General features: G+C 32.7%; 2 protein-coding genes across 3 annotated transcripts; both read left to right on the forward strand.

Moving 5' to 3' along the window:
- The first annotated feature begins 486 nt into the window (after positions 1-486).
- LOC122590515 (mavicyanin-like) lies at positions 487-1342 on the forward strand. Its single transcript, XM_043762713.1, has 2 exons — positions 487-673; positions 950-1342. The coding sequence occupies exons 1-2, from the start codon at positions 517-519 to the stop codon at positions 1339-1341; spliced, it is 549 nt and encodes a 182-aa protein (XP_043618648.1). The 5' UTR covers positions 487-516; the 3' UTR covers position 1342.
- Positions 1343-13159: 11817 nt separating this feature from the next.
- On the forward strand, positions 13160-16768 carry LOC122591286 (ELMO domain-containing protein C-like). 2 transcript variants are annotated; one of them, XM_043763527.1, is made up of 10 exons: positions 13160-13379; positions 13482-13640; positions 14592-14701; positions 14973-15041; positions 15146-15261; positions 15340-15394; positions 15557-15677; positions 15779-15826; positions 15959-16053; positions 16438-16768. In XM_043763527.1, the coding sequence occupies exons 2-10, from the start codon at positions 13532-13534 to the stop codon at positions 16537-16539; spliced, it is 825 nt and encodes a 274-aa protein (XP_043619462.1). In that variant the 5' UTR covers positions 13160-13379; positions 13482-13531; the 3' UTR covers positions 16540-16768. The 2 variants fall into 2 exon arrangements, with proteins under 2 accessions (XP_043619462.1, XP_043619461.1); XM_043763526.1 differs by having other exon boundaries at positions 13160-13375.
- Positions 16769-19738: the final 2970 nt, after the last annotated feature.

Raw genomic sequence — 19738 nt, forward strand, 5'->3', positions numbered from 1 at the left:
CATGAATTACTAACAAAAGTTTATTTGACTGTGTAAGTTTCCAAATGCTTCATGTGGGGGAGGGAGTGGTTAGAGTTCGTTCATAAAAGCATTAGGTAAGAGTAGTTTGTAGCAAGTATGCACGAATTAGTCAAATATTCCATCTGCCACATACAATATATAGAAACAATTATTATTACGGGGAAAGATTAGCTAAAACATGCAGTACCTATCTTATGTAAAATACAGAGGGGTTTATGTAAAATTCAGAGGGAGCTCATGTATTTTTATCAAATTCAAAGGTTTAATCTGTAACTTTTTTTAATATGGTGGTACCTAAGCTTAAGTAAAGTCTGCAGTACGGATCATTTTCCCTAATATTATTGTACATGATGTGATATATTTTAAAAGTTCAAGATTTTAAATTGTAGTTACTGATTCATTTATGTGCCTATATAAACTGCTTATTCTTCAGGGTTTAGTCGCAATAAAGAACACATTCATAACATAACTTTAGACATAATAACCAGGTTAAATATGGCAATCGTTACGCTTTTACTTATTACATTAGTCGTTGCAGCACCCTCAGCCTTTGCGGTGCAACACATCGTCGGAGATAGCAGTGGCTGGACAAATTTTGGAGATTATACTACATGGGCTTCTAGTAACACGTTCAATGTCGGGGACACACTTTGTAAGTCTTCGGTTATATATAATGTCCGAAAATAAACAAGTATCAATATAAACTAGTCGATATATAATTAACTATAAGAGTAGTGAAAAACTTTTTTACTCTGATCTATACTAGTGGATAATTAACTAAGAGTAGTTAGCATAACAAGATTTTAAGTGTTGTCTGATTTTTAAGCCTAGTGACCAAATTTGAAATAAAGTGAAAGATATTCTTGTTATTTATCGCGATAAAAGTACACTTTTTACGACTATTTTTATTTTTTTGTTAATTGGGCAGTATTCAGCTACTCTAGTAGTCATGGTGTGGATGTTGTATCTAAAGACGATTACGACAATTGTGCAACAAGCAACGCGATCAGCTCCTACACGGGCGGCTCAACTACCATCAAGCTAACCCAACCAGGCCCAATGTACTTTGCTTGCCCATCATTTGGCCATTGCAGCACGGGAATGAAACTCGCAATCAACGTGGTATCTCCAGGCTCCAGCAACTCACCAGCCACCACCACGCCTAGTAGTAGTGACAACAACTTAACACCGCCTTCGACAACTTCCCCATCTACACCGTCAACCTCAACGCCTAGTAGTAAGTCCGCCAATAGTGCAAACCATAATATGGTTGTTGGGTTTTCTTTGATTTTGGCACCATTGTTTGTGCTCATGTGCTAGGAAAGAGGCAGTGCTTAATTATTGGTTATGCTTATTGTTATCAAGAGTTGTACGTGTGTGCTTGTTCTTTTTTTAATTTAATTTACTTTTAGTTTAGCGAGTGAATTGGAAAGGTGAATATATAATACAGTAATAAAATGTTTGTTGATGGATTTGTTAATTACTGTAAATTATAATTTGCTTGCATCCCAAAAGGCCAAAACATAGTAACCAGGCAAGGCAAAAAATAAAATGCAATGTAATCAATCATTTATATAGAGATCTCAAAGTGATCGAGCCAAATATTTCTTGAAGGACTTGATGTATAAAATATAATTTCCAAACTATCCTTTCATTCTCTTTATGTAATGTCAATAACTCAACCAAAAAGGGGGAGTACGTACTGTTTTTGTGTATTTTTAAATGGTAGACTAATGAGGTTTTGCCTTACTTGGAGAAATTGAGTCCTTTTTTCACTTAAATAAACATAGCTAATAGCGTACTAACTGGAGCATAGTTGTTGGCTCCTAACTTTTGACTCAACTTGAAAACATAATTTTTTAACTCGTGATTCGGAATGTGACTCAACTCGTAAGAATCAGGACATTTGCTGATATTACATAATATAGTATAATAATTATATATGTATGACGTCCTTAGAAGCAAAATATAAGTCCATTATCATAATAGATTACTAAAACTTTACATATTCAATAGTTTTGAGTCATAAATTTATAATTTATCTCTAAATTCGCAAATAAATGATCAAACTACATCAATAACACACAACATAATATAGAAATATAAATGTAATACTATAATATATAACCATAGCATATCAAACTACAATAATTATTAGTTTGCGATATGACTCGGTCCAAGTTCACACAGTGACTTGTAAGAGTCTGGACAAAAAGAAGTCATTTAACAAGTCGACTCGTGACTCATAAGAGTTTAACAATTATGAACCGGAGTATATTTCTTTCGTCACTCACCATCGTTAAAAATTGTACATATCAATATTTGATTCAAAACAGACAAATCCTAGAAAAGTAGAGGTCCCGCTTAAAAATAATAAAAGCCCGCCACCGACTCCATACTGGGCTTGATAAAAAGTAAGCCCATGCTCAATAAATGGGCTTCAATATATACTGAAATTCCCAAAGTTATATAACTAACTATAAAATTTTTATTTTTTTCAAAGGTTTAGCATCTGTAAATATAACTGTAGACGAATGTCTGTAGTATAGAAAAATTAAAATTGTGTTCATTGTATGTGATGAACTATCGAATCTTGTTTATTGTATGTATCCGACCAATCAAAAACTTGCAAATGACACCTTATATGGTTTTCACATATATCTGAATACATACAATGTACATGATTCGAAAGTTCATTATATACAATGAACACAACTTTAGGTTTTTCATATTATATATATACAGTTGTTTATAATTAATTGCATTTACAGATATTAAACCCTTATAATTATGGAGAGTGATATATTCACGACAAAAATTTGTCATATACAACAATTACATGTATTTACTGCACAGTGTACGACTGTCTAAAACAGACAATTGTTGTAGATGACAAATTTAGGTTGTGAATATATCCCTATGGGATATTTTATATTTGCCAATGTAGGTTCTTCATGAGCGTGGCTTACTAGCTTATGTGATTGAGGCATCGAGCAGCATACGCATGCCTTTACCTTTCATGAAAACATACAAAATACTCCGCATGTCGAATGAGAACTGAGAAAGTAAATTGCGATATTATGTTAGAATAGTTAATATTTTAATTTGATTTGATAAGATCCTTAAATTTTTTTATGGATGAAAATCCTTTGAAACTAAGTTTTGGGATAACGGGCCGGGTATGAGCCGGGTTAATATCATTCCGGATCCGATTAAAAATCTCTGTCCCATACCCGGACCCAGACCCGACGGGTCCCCGTTTAGTTACTAACCATTGGGTGACGGGTTTACCCACGGGTAATTAGGGATCCATTATATTTTTATTATTTTTTAATTCCGATTTACTTATTCATGGAAGCCTAGTTTGAAAGATACTGTAAAAAAAGTGTCACGGTTAATATTCGACATTGGTTGCTTCAAATTATACTTTGAAGTATATAATATATAAAGAAAATCACCTTTCAGTACTACTTTCTATTTTAAGTGTTTTGTTGGTGCATCTGTGAATTAATTATACGTTCGATAATAATAGATTGATGCATTCCAATCTTTGAATAGTGTTACTCAATAGGTCAGTAATTTTGTTTGAGTTTTAGTTAGTCTGGATTAATGTGTTGGTAGTATATTATTATTTTATATTTTTTATTTACAAAGTTGTATTTATTTTGAAATTACAGTAAGTTAGATTGAGGAGGGTAACTTAAATGTCAAAGATGCATAAGATCAAAATGATGGATGTTGTATTAACAACGAAGTCGTATTATTATTTTTATTTGTTATAGAGTAATGCAATATGGGTCGGGTATGCGGGTTTTCATGAAAACCATCCCCGGACCCGAACCCGAACCCGAACCCGCAAAATACCTAAAACAATCTCCATACCCCCCCCCGACCCGCATACCCGGACCCAGCCCGAAATATCGGGTTTCGAATATCCCTAGCGGGTACGGGTTTGTTTTTCATCCTACTTAAGTTGAAGTTGAGTTTGCAAGAGTACATAAATTAATAAAATATAAAAACACAATCTAAGGTAAAGAGACCATATAGTTTTTCACTTATAAGAAAAATTTAACTTCAAGTTAAAACTATGCAACAAGTAACTACAATCATAGCCGAACTACTAAGAAAAGAACATACACAAAGTTAAAATTCACAGGAACATCATCTGTGGTGTATAAACCATACAATAAGTGGGATAATATTACATTTTTGTAAACTAAAGAAGTATCAAAACCAAAATATTTATAAAAGTTTTATTATTGACAATTCTATAAATTATCGTTAATGTGTATAAATAGTTGTACATCTCTATAATAAAGTTTAAAGGGTTGAATTTTAACATTTTCTTTTATATGCATATTAATAACAATACTCCACTACTCCCTAAAAGTGTACTTAACATTTTACCTATTTATAAACATGCGTCATTTACGACTTTTAGGAGTTTAGCTTATAAAAAGGAAAGAATACTCTAAAGATCGGATAAGTTGGGTCCAAGTCACTTTCAACTTCAACGGACATGTTTCATTCATGAACTAAGAACTCAAACTCTAGCAAAGTTTATAAGAGAAACAAACACGTAAAATAATGTTAATTATTAAAAAGCCCTTAGCATAATACATTTAGGGGGTGCCTGATTCATAAAAAGGTAAGGGTAAAGGTAAGGATAAGAGTAAGGGAAAAGAATAGATAGGGAATACTATCATTATAGAGTAATTAAATAATAATAATAAAAAAAGCTTCAGGATTCCTTTTTAATGCTCGTATATATCAAGTCATTATACATACTATGCCATGTCCCATCTCTCTTTCTCTCTCTCTAATAATGCATATCTTCAACAACCCCCACCACCACCCACCAGAAGTCATCGATCTTCAGCCACCATCACTCTGTCGAATGATGGTTCTTGGTGGTGGCGGTTGTAGGATGGTGGTTCTTGATGGTGGCGGCTGTAGGATGGTAGATCTTGGTGGTGGCGGATGTCAGATGAGGTTTGTTGAAAGTGATGTTCGATGGTGGTTGTTGGAGGTGATGTCGGAGGTACAGGGGTGGTAGTGGTGGCGGCCGCTGGTGGTGAGTGTATTTATAGGCCGGTGTTTGGTAGTGGTATGCGTGGTGATGATGGTGATGTTGCACAGGTAACGGTGGTGGATATAAGTGGGTTTGGGTTTCAATGAGTTAAGTATGGTGGTGGTTGTCTAGTTGATATGATTGCCGAAGGTGGTGGCGTGGAGAATGTTAGCGGTTTGGAGACGGGTGGACGGTGGTACTGTTGGTTGCCAGAGGAGAAGTTGGACGTCTAGTGTGTGGTGTTGCCTGTTGAGGAGTGAGTGAGAAGGATAGATTTATAAGTAATCATTACCTTACCCCTCAATTTGTTGGGTAATGCCTCATTACCCTCTTCTAAGCATTCATTATCTTTGCTTTGTACAACCAAGCATAGTTATTCATTACCTTTCCCATTCCCCACCCCCAAAACCCCCCAACCAGGCACCCCCTTAGTTTTATTACGGATCAATCAATCCGCCTCGTGTCTACTTTTATGAATCAATAACACATGATTTTTACGAATCTATAATCTCTTATAAAGCAAACTGTTTTTTTCTATTTTTAAAAAAATCATCACTTTTTTATATCAAAAATAACTGTAACCTTAAACAACCATAATATTTTTACTCCTTTAATTTTTTTTTTTTACATTAATAATCACACCTTTATCGCTACCGCCGCCACCCGTCACCGCCACTACCAATCGTTGCCATTACTGCCGTCGCATTGCTCCGATACTCCTCTAGTCATAAATAGATGGATTGATGTTTGGGAAAACCAAAGACCTTGAGGTCTTAGTGTGACTAAAATGCTCCCAATAATGGAGATAAGTGTTTTCTTAAATATGAGTTTTTCTAAAGTTGGAGTTGGGTATATGAAAATACCTGTCGCTGAACCCATATTTGTTGTTAAAAAAATAAAAAATAAAAAACTCCCGAAGTCAGATAATATAGTGATTGTGGAGATTAAGAGAATCTCCAGTTGTGATACATTTTAGATGAATCAAATTCGATACCCATTTTATGAGCTAATGAATTGAACTTGTCGTTAAAAGTAACTAAAGTGTGAATTTAGTGTTAGACCCATCAGCCCAATGAGTGATCTAGTTGGGCGTGTTTGTTTCCTAAAAAGAGAAACACATTGATCTCAATCATAGAATGCCCAATTGCTACTCCATTTTAGAGGTTTTTTTTCTCTCATATAATCCGATATTTTTCACGAAGGACTATGTGACAAAACATCTAACATCCTACCTAAAAGAACATGGGTTTCAGCAGGAATGCAAGCCTAACCAGAATTATAATGATCAATCATTTTATCGATTTTATTTTAAATTCTTTTCGACTTAATATTACATTTTGGTCTTGATTAATATTACCTTTTTTTTTTCTTTCTAATTGGGTAATAAACTGCCTTGATTATTTCATTGGGTAAAATTGATTCTCTTATTTGTGTCATATCGGGCCTAAATCTACTCCATTGCAAGTCATATTTATTATATTATTATCTATCATAAAGTAGGTTTTTTGGACGACGCTATTGGCTTGATGGGAATAACGTTATTACTTGGGAGATAATATAGATAAGGTTACTTAGGTACTAAAATTAAAAAATTAAAAAATACTTTTAGTTTTTTCGCTGGGTACCTTAATAAATTGGAATGAGGTTCATTGTTTTTATTAGAAAGTCTGATTTCATATTGATCATCTCAACTTACCATACAATAATGGTGTCATTTAAGATGTACTCGTATTACATTGTTTTAATTGGGCATGAAATACCTCATAGTGAAATCTCCCCCCCCCCCCCCCCCCCCCCCCCCCCCCCCCCAAAAAAAAAAAAAAAAAAAAAGAAAAAGAAAAACATAGACATGTTACCCGTAAGAATCGAACGCATGACCACCCATGAGATGAAAAACCGTACTCACCAGCCATGTTCATTGGCGGATTGAGGGTCACTGTTAACTTCAACTAGCTAGTATTTAACTTCCTTTAAATGCACCGTTATTAATTAAACAATAAGTAGTAGTAGCTAGCACATCCTACAGAACCCACATGCTCGTAAATGGATAAAAGAGGCTTAAATTTAAAAGCACACATGAAAAAAATGGTCCCAAGCTTCCATGAGCAAAAGTGAAAAGGAAGCAAGGAAACCTCCATTGTTTTTTTGAGACCCATGCTCGGCCATGTAATTTTCTTTTAGCAAAAGGCATGGTTACCAGCAAAAGCAAAGTACAAAATTAATTAAAGGTCGTCATGAATACCTTTCATCATCCACAGGCCCTCATTCTACAACACATCCCATGTGATCGATTGTGAACTACTCGATCTCATTGTTTTTGTTAACTTTACTCATAACGGAATTCTTTAATAGTTTTGTGAGCGTATATATTAAAGCAATGTTTGAGAACATATATATGATGCAAATAGAAATAGGAATGACAAAATTACCTTACGAAAATTCTATCAGTCTCTAAAATGACGACACATCATATACATCGGAAAAAAGTTTTATCATGATTTTATTGCACAATGAAAGACCAACAAAGAATTAGCCTAGTGGTAAGGCAAACATTTGGTGACCTTAAGGTCTTTGGTTCGATCCCCGATGTGCACAAAAAATAATTCCTTTAAGGTACCCGATACCAATAAAGTCTAGACCCATATGTGAAGTTTAAATACGCGGGTTCGATCCTTCGGGGTGCCCAGATCATGTAGGGATTAGGATGAAAGTATTTTACCGACATCATAAGGCTCATACGGGATGAGTCGATGGGTATCCAATTGTGGTACCGGGGCTAGGGTCCCCCCCCCCCCAATTACCCTTTATTGCACAATAAAAGTAACTCCCAAATTCCCAATACCGTCTTTTACAAGTTTTGCCGTTTTGGGTTCCAATACCGTCTTTAACGGTGTATGGGGGATGTGAGATGTAGACAACCCAAGTTCTACTAAAGGTTGAAAAGAACATCTAGCTTTTCTGAGCATGAGAATCAAACCCAGTTGATTTCATGCTTTTATTGCAACAATTTTATTTATTAGATGGATGGATAAAACAGATTTTCTAAATTTATGTATTAGTAAAAGTGTTAGAATGTGAGGGTGCGATTTGAATTAAAAGTGATTAATTTTAGTAACCAACTTGTGTTGACGATTATGTGATAATTAACTTCATATAGCAGTTGTAGACTTGTAACAAGTTACTAGCTAGCTTTATCCTAAAAGTATAAACTTTTATTCCCGTTATAAAAAAAGTACAAAATTAAAGTTCGAACATGATCCATTCTTTTTCTTTTCTTTTCATAAAAAGATTCACCGATCGATAGAGATCGAGAAAGCCATTTTAGGAAATTCCATTTGTGTGTGGTCGGTTTCTCCATTATATTTGCTTCATTAATGCTATTGTACTTGCCTACTTGGCTATTGATTATAAGTTTATGATAACAAGAACAAAAGTGGGATTCATATATATTATATATATACTAGTTTTAATGCCCGTACGATATACAGATTGACTATATATATATGTGTGTGTTATATACGAATAGATAATAGATACATCATAACATCAAGTTTACGATGAAACGTTATTACATATAAAATAAAAAATTACAAAAAATTTAATACAATAGCCAAATGTACGTGTAAGTTATAGAAAGTTTAATTATACTCGTACTCATATATTAATTAGAAAAAAAGTTTATACTGATATAAATATGAAATGCATTACTTAATGTTAGTAATACAGGTTAAGTTGTAGAAGCCTTTTGATCGTACATAATACATATGAGAATACCTAATTCCTTATAAAACCATTAATATATAGTAAATTAAAAGTTAATATAAGGTATAGAATATAATTATCTTAAATCTTTCCCTATAAAAACTCTTAGGGTATATAGTCATGTAGATAGATTTAGATAGATCGACCATCATTCTTTAATTTTTATATACAATATATATACTTATATGAAAATATATTAAAAATTAATATCAGTATTTGATAGTTATAAGGTAACTAAAAAATAGGAATTCAAAAGGGACACGTGTAGTCATAGAATGAGTCAAGTGTCGACAAAAAAACATCTCAATTCTGTTTTAATTTATTGGTAGATGCTTAAAAGACACTCATAAATCATAATCTAAATTTACGACACCGATATGCATATAACATCCTCGTGGAGTCGTAGTATATGTTCTTCTGTGGGTTTCGAGTTATTTCAAGATACTAAATTCACTCAAACAAACATAATCTAATGTTTTCTACATAACTAAACCGTGACAAAGTAAAAATTGAAAATGACCGGTAAGCTCGTTATCCAAGTTAAACCAATTTTTTTCTTTTAACATTATATATACACTAAAAACATATGTAAATGTATATAGGGGCGGTATTAAAGGGGGGCAAGGGGTCCAATGCCCCCCTCCAAATTTAAATTTTGTTATGTATTTTTAAATTTTTCAGAAAATTTTAAAAATTTTCTATAGGTTTTTAACATTTTGCCCCCTTTTAGATTTATTTTTCATAAGTTTTCTAAGTTTGCCCCTTTTGAAATTTTCCTGGTACTGCCTCTGTTATGTATAAGTACCTCATGTATGAAATGTACAAATTGTTAAAGCACATACTAATTTTAATCAAAATTCGTTTTAACCCCTTAAATTTTTACCAAATTTTGTTTTAACCCCCTATAATTCCTATTTCTTAACTTTTATCCTACATAAAAGTTTTCGCTTTTATTTTCGTGACACTAAACTTTTAGGTTCTTATGTTTTCATCAAACAACTTTCACACAGTTACGGTTTTACTTTTAAACATTTGATCTTTGATTATTTACATTTGTCTTTTTATACATATAACGTTTTCATTATACAATAACTTTTATCATCGTTACGTTTTATGTTCATGTTATATTTAAAACATTAATATAGTTATTGTTTATATTTTTATGCATCTTAACATATATTCTTTTACATTACTTTTATTGTATTGCTACATCTTTAGTTTTTTTTTAATGAAAGTTTCATCTTTTAACTTCTATCCTACATCAAAAATTTTGTTTTCATTTTTATTGACACTAAACTTCTGGGTTCTCTGGTTTTCATCATACAATTTGCACAAAGTTATGTTTTTACTTTTAAAAATTTGGTTTTTGATTATTTTCTTATGTTTTTATACATATATATATATATATAATGTTTTTAATGTATAATAATTTTCATCATGCTTACGTCTTACATTCATAAAACATTTAAAACATTAATATAGTTTTATTTGTGTTTTTATACGACCTATTAATCCTTTACAATATTTTTAATGTTATTGCTAGATGGTTAGTTGTCATTTTTAAAATTTGGGTTCAAATATTTGACATAAATTTGCCAAAACTTTATTGTATAAAAAATGCACTCCGCAACAACATGCGGAGTCAATAACTAGTTAGTCTAGTTATCAATTGACGGTTCAAAAGTTTTATTTTGCTATTTTTAATGGTTTGAATTTATTTATTTTTAAACACTTTTAACAATTTCAATTTCCATTCAGTTCGTAAATTGTTTTTCCCAGTTCTACTGCTAAAAGAATATTATAAATATTAGATTTATTACTAATAAAGTATCAATTAAGCAACGCTCACCGTATCTCAACCATTATTTTTTGGTATCTCGACCACAACTACTATATCGCTGCAAATAGTGCGGACCCCCTGTCTGTAATGGCAAATCTGACAAAATAATAACGGGTCCCCTGTCAGTAATCACTGCAAATAGTCTGGTTGAATTACCAAAAGTCTAGTCGGGATATCAGCTGCCTTAAGCAACCCGTAATCTTTGTTTTCAGTCTCATTAAAATGACTACCTTCTGACAAATGCAACTTCCACTTATAAACGAAATTTTGAAAGTACAAGTACCGTGATATTAAGTCGGCATTTTGGACTCAAACGTAAAAAGCGAGGCTTTTGTTTTTAGTTTAGGATGCATCTAGCATATATGTGATTCATACCTATAGTTGTAGGGTGGTTTTTCAGTTTAGGATGCATCTAGCATATATGTGATTCATACCTATAGTTGTAGGGTGTTTTTAGTAAAAACACCTTTAAATTAAGAACACTGTAAAAACATTTACAAACATTATTTTGATGCATTAAAGGTTTATAAATTTAACGTAATGTATAACTAATTATATATAAGCAACATGGTTGGATCAGTGGTAAACACCCTTGTCTCTGGAGACTGAGGTCATGGGTTCGATCCTCATCCCATGCAAAGGTTGAAGAGTCTTTTCTACGATTTAGGTAGAAACTGAAAGCAGCCTCTCTACTTAGGTAGAGGTAAGGTCTGCCTACATCTTAACCTCCCCCATACACCGTCAAGGTATTGGGACTCAAAACCCGCGGAAGGCGGCACTAAGCAGTTACTTACTTACTTTTTATAACTAATTATATACCTCGTATATTTATTTTTTAACAATAAATTTGATATGAATGATATTGTTCTTCATATATAAAACTTTAATTTCAACATTTTTTTTTAATAAGAAAACTGAGTTTCTAGTATTTAAATTACTACTCAATTACTTTTTTCTTTAATATATGATATAATATAATGTGAAACTTTGAGCAAACTATCATATACGTACAAGTCCACTTCTTGAGTTGTAATCTCCGTACCTAAAAACCTTCGCCCTTTTTTCATAAGTATTTTAAGATTCTATTTTATTTATATGTTTTTCTAAACGCAGTCTAAAATTAAGGTGTATTAAATAATTTTATAAATGTCAAAAAATCTAAGGGTTGTACTTTTGATATAGAAAGTACAAATTTGTTATGCATGTTAAGTGCGACCGTAAGAGCTTTATTTAACATTTTTCTTTATTTATTATTATCAGATAGATTAAAATAGAACTAGATTTCGATTAAAATTACAAAGAAATGTTAAACGCAACCCTTAGGGCTATACTTAACATGCAAAAAAAAGTTGTACTTTCCATATTATAAATCTCACCCCTGAAATTTATAACAAGTGTACAAATATTTTATGCACCTTATCTGCAGCCTTAAGGACTATGTTTAGCAAACTCCAAATTACAATACCACGAATTAATGATGGACCCAAGATTTAACGTTTTGGATAGCATAACTGTTTTTATCACCACTCTTGTATCAGCGTAACGATTATATTGTTATGACTTTTGGCATTTTAATTATATATATATTTTTTACTACTTTTAACGGTTTTTTGGCGTTTTTGTAATATTCAATTTTCATTAAGTTGCACAAGTACGAGATAAGTTTTATTGTTAGGAAAACTTTCGCTCTTCTCGCGAATCGCAAACACTCCTTGCAACCCGTAAGTCCTCCTTGCGATTTTGTGAATATATTTTGAAAACTCAAAAAAAGTTTTGATATATTTAAGATATGTTTTGGTTATCTAGGCTATTTTCTCTTAATAATATGTTATAGATTCCCCTTTTTTTTTCCAAATTGACTACATTATTGTTTTTAAAATAATTGTCTCTATATATATATATGATATATCTATACTTCTTTATAAAGAGTATTGAATTTCTAAAAATTCAGCACTATTTTTATACCCAAAATATCACTACTTAAACATAAAACCCTACCCCATTTTCCCTCACCTACTTAATTTTCATTATATGTTTTAAACACCTTATTAGCCGCAGCAACGCGCGGGCAATATGCTCGTTTTTATAAAACTACATTAAAACATTCAAGTGAATCTTTCAATTATATACCCAACAAAATTGATTAATACGAGTATAAAAGAATTTTCCAGGCAAAGTATATAAAAATGGCTTTCACGTATTAACTTCATTCTCTACACAATCTTGTTGGGAATAATGACAATTAACATTTTAGGTTGATTGTTAACATTATTTTTTGATAATTTTATTGAGTATTAGATATATATAATATATTAAAATATATGTAATGATGATATGGATACAGAGGGGGAGAGAAAGCAAGTACTTGTTCCTTCCTAACAGGCCGACGAGGTGGCCACCAACAAACTAACAAACAACAGCATATATATAATAATAATAATATTCATATTCATTATTCCTATATCTATACAGATAAAATGCAGAGAGAGATATACTAAAGAAAATAGTAACAACCACCAGTTTTCTCTCTTCCTTATAACATATATATACACACACTCTGTACGTATTTCAATACAGGCACCTACATGAGCTACTTTTGATTTCAATTCCAAATTAGGTTTATTAGATCCACTAAAACCCTTGCTAATTTCAACATTTTCCTTTCAATATTAATTCACTCAGTAAGTAAGCTGCTTTCTTTTCTTTCATATTTACTAATTGCTCCTTCATTTTTAGTTTTTAGTTTTTTTTTGTGAATAGTTTTGACTGATCGGATTTATTTTGCAGTTTTGTGATGGTGGAAATGAAGGTGAATTAGTGTGTGTGTGTGTGTGTAAATGGTGATGGAAGATAGAGGTGGAGGATCATTTGTTGCAGTTAGAAGGATTTCAAATTCAAATTTCTATAGAAGCAATTGTAACAATAATAATAATAATACTAATTCAGGTATATACATACATTTTTGTATTTCTATTTTTAGCTATATGTATGAGTTACTTTGTCGAAATTCGGATCTGTTTTATGGATGATTCGTGATCGTTTTCATTAAATTATGATGAGGTGAATTCACCTTGCTTGTTTCACTTATATTTATTAAGAGGCTGTATGGGATTGCGTCTTGGAGAGATTTTGATGATATTTGCGTTTTGAAGAGATTATTTTATTTTATTAGAAAAATATGCTTGGCAGGAACTTGAGCATTTGCGTTTTCCTAGAGAGAAAAGTCAGTTTTGAAAATGAAATCTCAGACGACCTCTAAATTACTAGTATCATGGCACCAGTGCTAAGTGGCAGGGACAAATAGTTTTCGGGCAGTTTCTAGAAATTTCCAGTGGTTTCTTGTAGTTCTTTCTGTTGGTGAGGATGGCGTAAGAGAGGATGCTTGGTAACATGGCTGGTGGGTGTTTGGTAACATTGATATTAAAATGATAAGGTGGCATACTGGTGTTTGGTCACATGGATGTAATTTAGGATGAGGTGGGGGTGTTTGGTAGCATAGATACTAAACAAATGGTTTAATCTGATTGTGATTGTGATTGTGAGGGTGGGGATCTTAAATGGTAAATGCTTTATCTAGTATGTAGTAAATACTAAGTATAGATGATTAGTTTAAAAAATCATTAGTTACAAGCTTATGGCTAATCATTTTACACACAGATAGACATTTAAATAGCTTATTCAGTTGTGACAGAATATATTTGATTGGATAATGTTTCATTTTTAAGAAAATTTAGATTGGATCTCTTTTCAGTCATACAAATTAGTTTGATTTTAAGTCCTTGTTGGCTGCTGTAGCCTTATGTGTTGATCGTTTAAGTCGTCATTAGTAGCAACAAACAGCACCTTATGTGAGACTTGTGAACTTTACATCGGCTAATGTTTCTCATTTATGTGTAGCTGAGGTTGTTGCAGGCTCAGCAGCGTGGCTTGGCAGAGGCCTCTCATGTGTTTGTGTTCAGGGAAGAGAAGGTGACTCTCGCCCGTCTTTTGATTTGACTCCTGCACAGGTAAAGACATCAATCCTGTTAAGATGATCGAAGCGAATTATAACTTTAGTTGTGCCTAGTAGTTCATGATGTTGAAATAGTTACTCTTTTGAGTTTATGGCCAAATGTGTCATGGCTTATAATTTTTGTGACATACTTGGTTTTTGTTCTGTTTATAAATAATCATAACCATTTCTGTTAATTTCTTTTTAACTACATATATATGCACAGATGTAATTGATCTAGTGTAGACATGTGATTCTGAACATCTGTATTGATTTGGCATTGCTAGGAACATTGTTTACTAAGGCTGCAAAATCGTTTAGATGTGGCCTATGATAGTTCAATTCCAGGACATCAGGTATATAACTTACTGATAGCTTTTATTTGTTTGTCTTGTTATCGTATCAAGTCTAAAACCGAGGGGTTGATCTCAACCTTGTTGCAATTTTATGTATGTTGTAGGAAGCATTGAGGGCATTGTGGAAGGCTTCATTTCCTGAAGAGGAACTACATGATTTAATTTCTGACCAGTGGAAGGAAATGGGTTGGCAAGGGAAAGATCCTTCGACTGATTTTCGGTAAATCATATTTCCTTTTTCTCCTTGTGAGCTTTTATCAGAAATTTTGAATTTTTAAGACCTAGAAATTTGTGACAGGGGCGGTGGCTTCATATCCCTGGAGAACTTATTGTATTTTGCCCGAAATTTCCCGGTATACTTCCCCTTGGTCTTTCTCATGATACGAGTGTATTTGCACAAATGTCTTCTTCTGCATTTATTTTGACAATTCTTTCCGTTTTTAACTTATCTACAGGAAATAACTTATTCTTCATTTCTTGTGAAACATGTCTTGTTTATGGTATTTCTTCTGCAGAAATCATTCCAAGATCTTCTCCGAAAACAGGAAGGTGTCCGGGCCATGTGGGAATATCCTTTTGCTGTAGCCGGAGTGAACATTACATTCATGCTTATTCAGATGTTGGATCTTGAAGCAGGTTTGCTAGATATATGTGATTATTGTATTCAAATTGTGTTCCAAAAGTGATGAATGTAAGATTTTCAGCTTTTCTGGACTGATAATGTTTTCATTGTGTAGAAAAACCACAAAGTTTTGTGGGAGCAACCTTCTTGAAGTTGCTTTCAGGTATATTCATCTGCTGTGCCTGCTCATTCTGTGTGTGTATATTTATATCATTGTATATCCATGGTTGGGAGTTGGGACTGATAAATGATAATTTTTGTTTTAAATGTTTTGCTTTCTTTACTTACCTCACAGAAAATGAATCGGCGTTTGACCTTCTTTATTGCATTACATTCAAGTTAATGGATCATCAGTGGCTTGCCATGCACGCGTCGTATATGGATTTCAATGTATGTGTTTCTTTCTCATATGATGATTTAAGTAGGGCTTCACAAGGCACATATCTATGACCAAACTTACCATTTTTGTCTTTCCTGTAAAAAACATCCAAAATTATCACGATCAGAAGTATGTTTTATACTCCGTTGGATCTCTGTTTCAATTTTTTTTTCAACATATGATCCGAGAAATACGTTAATATAAGTCCTTTTATTAATGCTCATATATGTAAATTTTCCCTGATATAAATTACGAGTACTATCTTAATTAGTGTTAACGGATTATATGCAATTTAAAGAACAGAAACAGAAATGATGGATTTTTTAAGGACACATTATGTGTGCTTTTTAAACAAACTAAAATAATTTAAAGCACATTTTCAATTGCAATTGTAGGCTGTGATGAAGTCAACACGTCGTCAACTTGAAAGAGAGCTTTTACAAGAAGACATAACTCGACTTGAAGAGTTACCATCGTATAACCTACTTAGTCGATAGCAGTTAAGTCCCTTTGATTCAACAATATGTTAGTGGATTCTCACTATTTACGATTGAGAAAAGTGCTTTACTAGCGCCAACTGCTTGATTTGAGTTGATTTTTTTTCTTCATAATATAATGTAAAAGTAAGCAGTAATTTCTGGGGTGATTACAACTGTTAAAAAGATTTACTTTTCTACCAGATAATGTAGTTTTGATCTGCATAGAATAAAAAGATTTATTTTCTAACGAATTATGTAGTTTTGATCTGCATAGAACTTATAACTGTCATTGCAGCGTACTCATTGCGGATAAGGGTCTTATCATTGATTTTCGAACTCCCTGGTATAGAAGCGACTTATCGCATGTACAGCAGTACAGGTTACAACCTTAATACGCCACATGTTCGTAAGTAAACAAGAAAAAATCTCCCTGAAAATAAGGTGGCTAGAACATTATGAATCTGACATTTTGTGTGCCTTCTGTCACATGTTCTTATTTCTGAATTATGTACATAAGTCTTTTTAACTAGCAACAGTTAATTTATTAAGCTGATCCACCTGTGTAAGTCTTCCTCAATTGGCATGTGTTTGTTTATAATCAATGTGCTTTCGGTTTTTAGTAAACCAAAACCAATGGTTTTTTGTTTTTTCGGTTTTCGGCTTTTTCGGTTCGGATTTTTCGGTTATTATGGTTTTATCGGTTTTCGGTTCGGTTTTTGCTCACCCCTAATAAAAAATTTAGCCCAAATTGTTTATTAAGTTAATTTCATAAACGACCCCTCTCATTTGGCATATTAACAAGTTATTGGAACTTAGTCAACTTACCTAAAACACACAAACAATAATTTCATAAACGACCCCTCTCTTTTATTTAATGATACGAGATCAAGTACCCGCGCGTTGCGACGGCGATGGTGAGAGTGATAGATCATAGAGTGTGATAGGTTATATGTCAAAGAGTGTCATAGCAAAATGCCTTAGCCGTATGGGCTTCGATCTCGTATTTAAAAATTCGTTAAAAGTATATCCAATATCTCTAATGAAAGATTATGAAATTTTAAGAACATCAATATAATTTTTATAATTTATCGATGTACGGTTTTTGAGATAAATGATTTTGAAAGAGTTAGAAGAATAAAGTATTTATAGAAGAGACAGGAAAAAAATGATTGATTGAGATTTGAGGAGAGAGAAAAATGAGTGGTTGAGATTTAATGTTGAATGTTGAAAAGTTAAAAGTTTAAAAGTGGATTTGCTTTATAATATAATATAAATATAGATAATGACAAACTTACCCGGGCGACAAGACAAGATCTGACAATCTGTATTGGTGGCTGCTTTTATTGTGGTAACTTTTATTAAAATTTGTTATATGACCTGTATCAAAGCATATCAGTAAAATTGGATAGTGATATTAACAAACGGAGAGTGATATATTGTCACACCCCGACTAAGGCAGAAATCTCGGGATGCGACGCATAGTACATGTGTCATGGATATTACATAAGAAGACTAAATGAAACCACAAAATATAGAAGGTCTTAGCATAAATTAACTCAAACATTCAACATAAATCCAATCATAAATAAAACATAATCCAACTCCCACGCAGGGGATCAAAGGTTAGGCATAATGCCATACTAACACGAAAGAGAAAATAAGATAATATAGCAGCAACAAGAAATCTTAGAGTCCAAAGTCTGCTATAAAGGCTCCATGCTACTCCCCTCATCCACCTCTAACCTGTGCACCTGAAAGGATACTTAAAAGCGTCAACACAATGGTTGATGAGTTTGTAGTATTGTAGTCTAGGTTGTCAGGTTAACTTGATGCATTTAATGTGTATACTCAAGGTTGCCATAATCACAAGGTTGCCATAATCACAATGTTGCCATGGACTTATCGTAGTTGACATAATCATAAGGTTGCCATGGACTTATCAAGGTTGACAACACTTACGGTATCAGGCTAAGGTTGATTATGAAGGGACTTATGGTTCAACAACCAGCCGTGCTCAATAACATGTATCCAATGCATCCAAAAGTATCCATAATGTAAATCAAACATGTATCCAAATTATGAAATCATATACATATCCAAAGCATGTTATCAAAAATGTATCCGAAGTAGGTTATCAATATGTAGTCAAAATAGGTTGCCACAATATCATATCAAATAAACACAATTTCTAATAAAACATTTTGTATCCTTTCAGCCCCGTGAAAACATGTAAAAAGGGACTACGAAGTTCACCTGAATGCTAGCAACAAGATTATGCTACGCAAGATATCAGTAAGCAATGTACAAATCGAAAAGTTCGTTGGTAATCTGATGATTAAACTCTTTATTTTTTTCCACTTAATATCCACGTCACAATTTTAATAAAAGAAAAATGACTTAACCGGCTATTAAGGATAACATGTCAAAAATTGGTGAATCATGTACAAATTTTATAAGTTTGTGAGAAATATAAGTCAATAAAAATGTTTAATGGGCAACCATATACAAAAGGAAAAGTTCGTCGATCTATCCAATGATTAAACCTCAATGTAAAAATTATTTTGTAAACATCCAACTTTTTCATGTTTACACTTGCGTGAGGAAAGTTCGTGTGGCAAATGACTTTTTGATTAAATGTAAACAAGCTTTATGTTTCTATACTTACATAAGTGTAGAATGAGACTTACATACGCAAATCTAAAAATATAAAATTAAAATGGATTGTTCAAGTCTTTATTTTTAGTTGGTAAAAAATGTGAAGAGTTTTATAAACAAACTAAGGAATTTTTTCATGCTTTTTGAAAGCATGAAAATTATAATGTGGGCATTTTATAAACAAACTAGGGTAACATCATTTGTATCATGAAAATACACACAAAATATTACTCTCTTCATTAGCGTTAAAATTAAGTTGGTCATCCATCCATCCCCGGCCTACTTCATGTTAAGATTTATAAGTGCCACCAAGTCATCTATCTCAGCATCGATCGTGTTAATTGCATCAGTACTATAAACAACATTGCGATTTGGTGCAGTTTTCTTGAAGTTATTGTTGTTAGGCTGCTTCTTTACTCCAAATTGTTTTGTTTTTGATGGACCATGGCTTCCTCCTGGATGAGTAGTAGTTTTGGTATCATTCTTCACAGGCCTTGGCCTCAGAGCGGTGATACTGTGTGTACCCGTTGCCTTTCTTGCCCTTTCAAAAGAACGCATCTGC

This window comes from Erigeron canadensis, chromosome 3 (assembly GCF_010389155.1).
Source record: "Erigeron canadensis isolate Cc75 chromosome 3, C_canadensis_v1, whole genome shotgun sequence".
Classification (NCBI taxonomy): domain Eukaryota; kingdom Viridiplantae; phylum Streptophyta; class Magnoliopsida; order Asterales; family Asteraceae; genus Erigeron; species Erigeron canadensis.

What these genes read in the sequence shown, in the direction of transcription:
- LOC122591286 (XM_043763527.1), top strand. Translation starts at nt 13,532, where the DNA reads ATGGTGATGGAAGATAGAGGTGGAGGATCATTTGTTGCAGTTAGAAGG. An exon ending in ATTTTGCCCGAAATTTCCCG is followed by an intron (nt 15,395 to 15,556) that starts GTATACTTCCCC and finishes TTTCTTCTGCAG; the next exon opens with AAATCATTCCAAGATCTTCT. An exon ending in CTTCTTGAAGTTGCTTTCAG is followed by an intron (nt 15,827 to 15,958) that starts GTATATTCATCT and finishes CTTACCTCACAG; the next exon opens with AAAATGAATCGGCGTTTGAC.
- LOC122590515 (XM_043762713.1), top strand. Translation starts at nt 517, where the DNA reads ATGGCAATCGTTACGCTTTTACTTATTACATTAGTCGTTGCAGCACCC. An exon ending in CAATGTCGGGGACACACTTT is followed by an intron (nt 674 to 949) that starts GTAAGTCTTCGG and finishes TTAATTGGGCAG; the next exon opens with TATTCAGCTACTCTAGTAGT.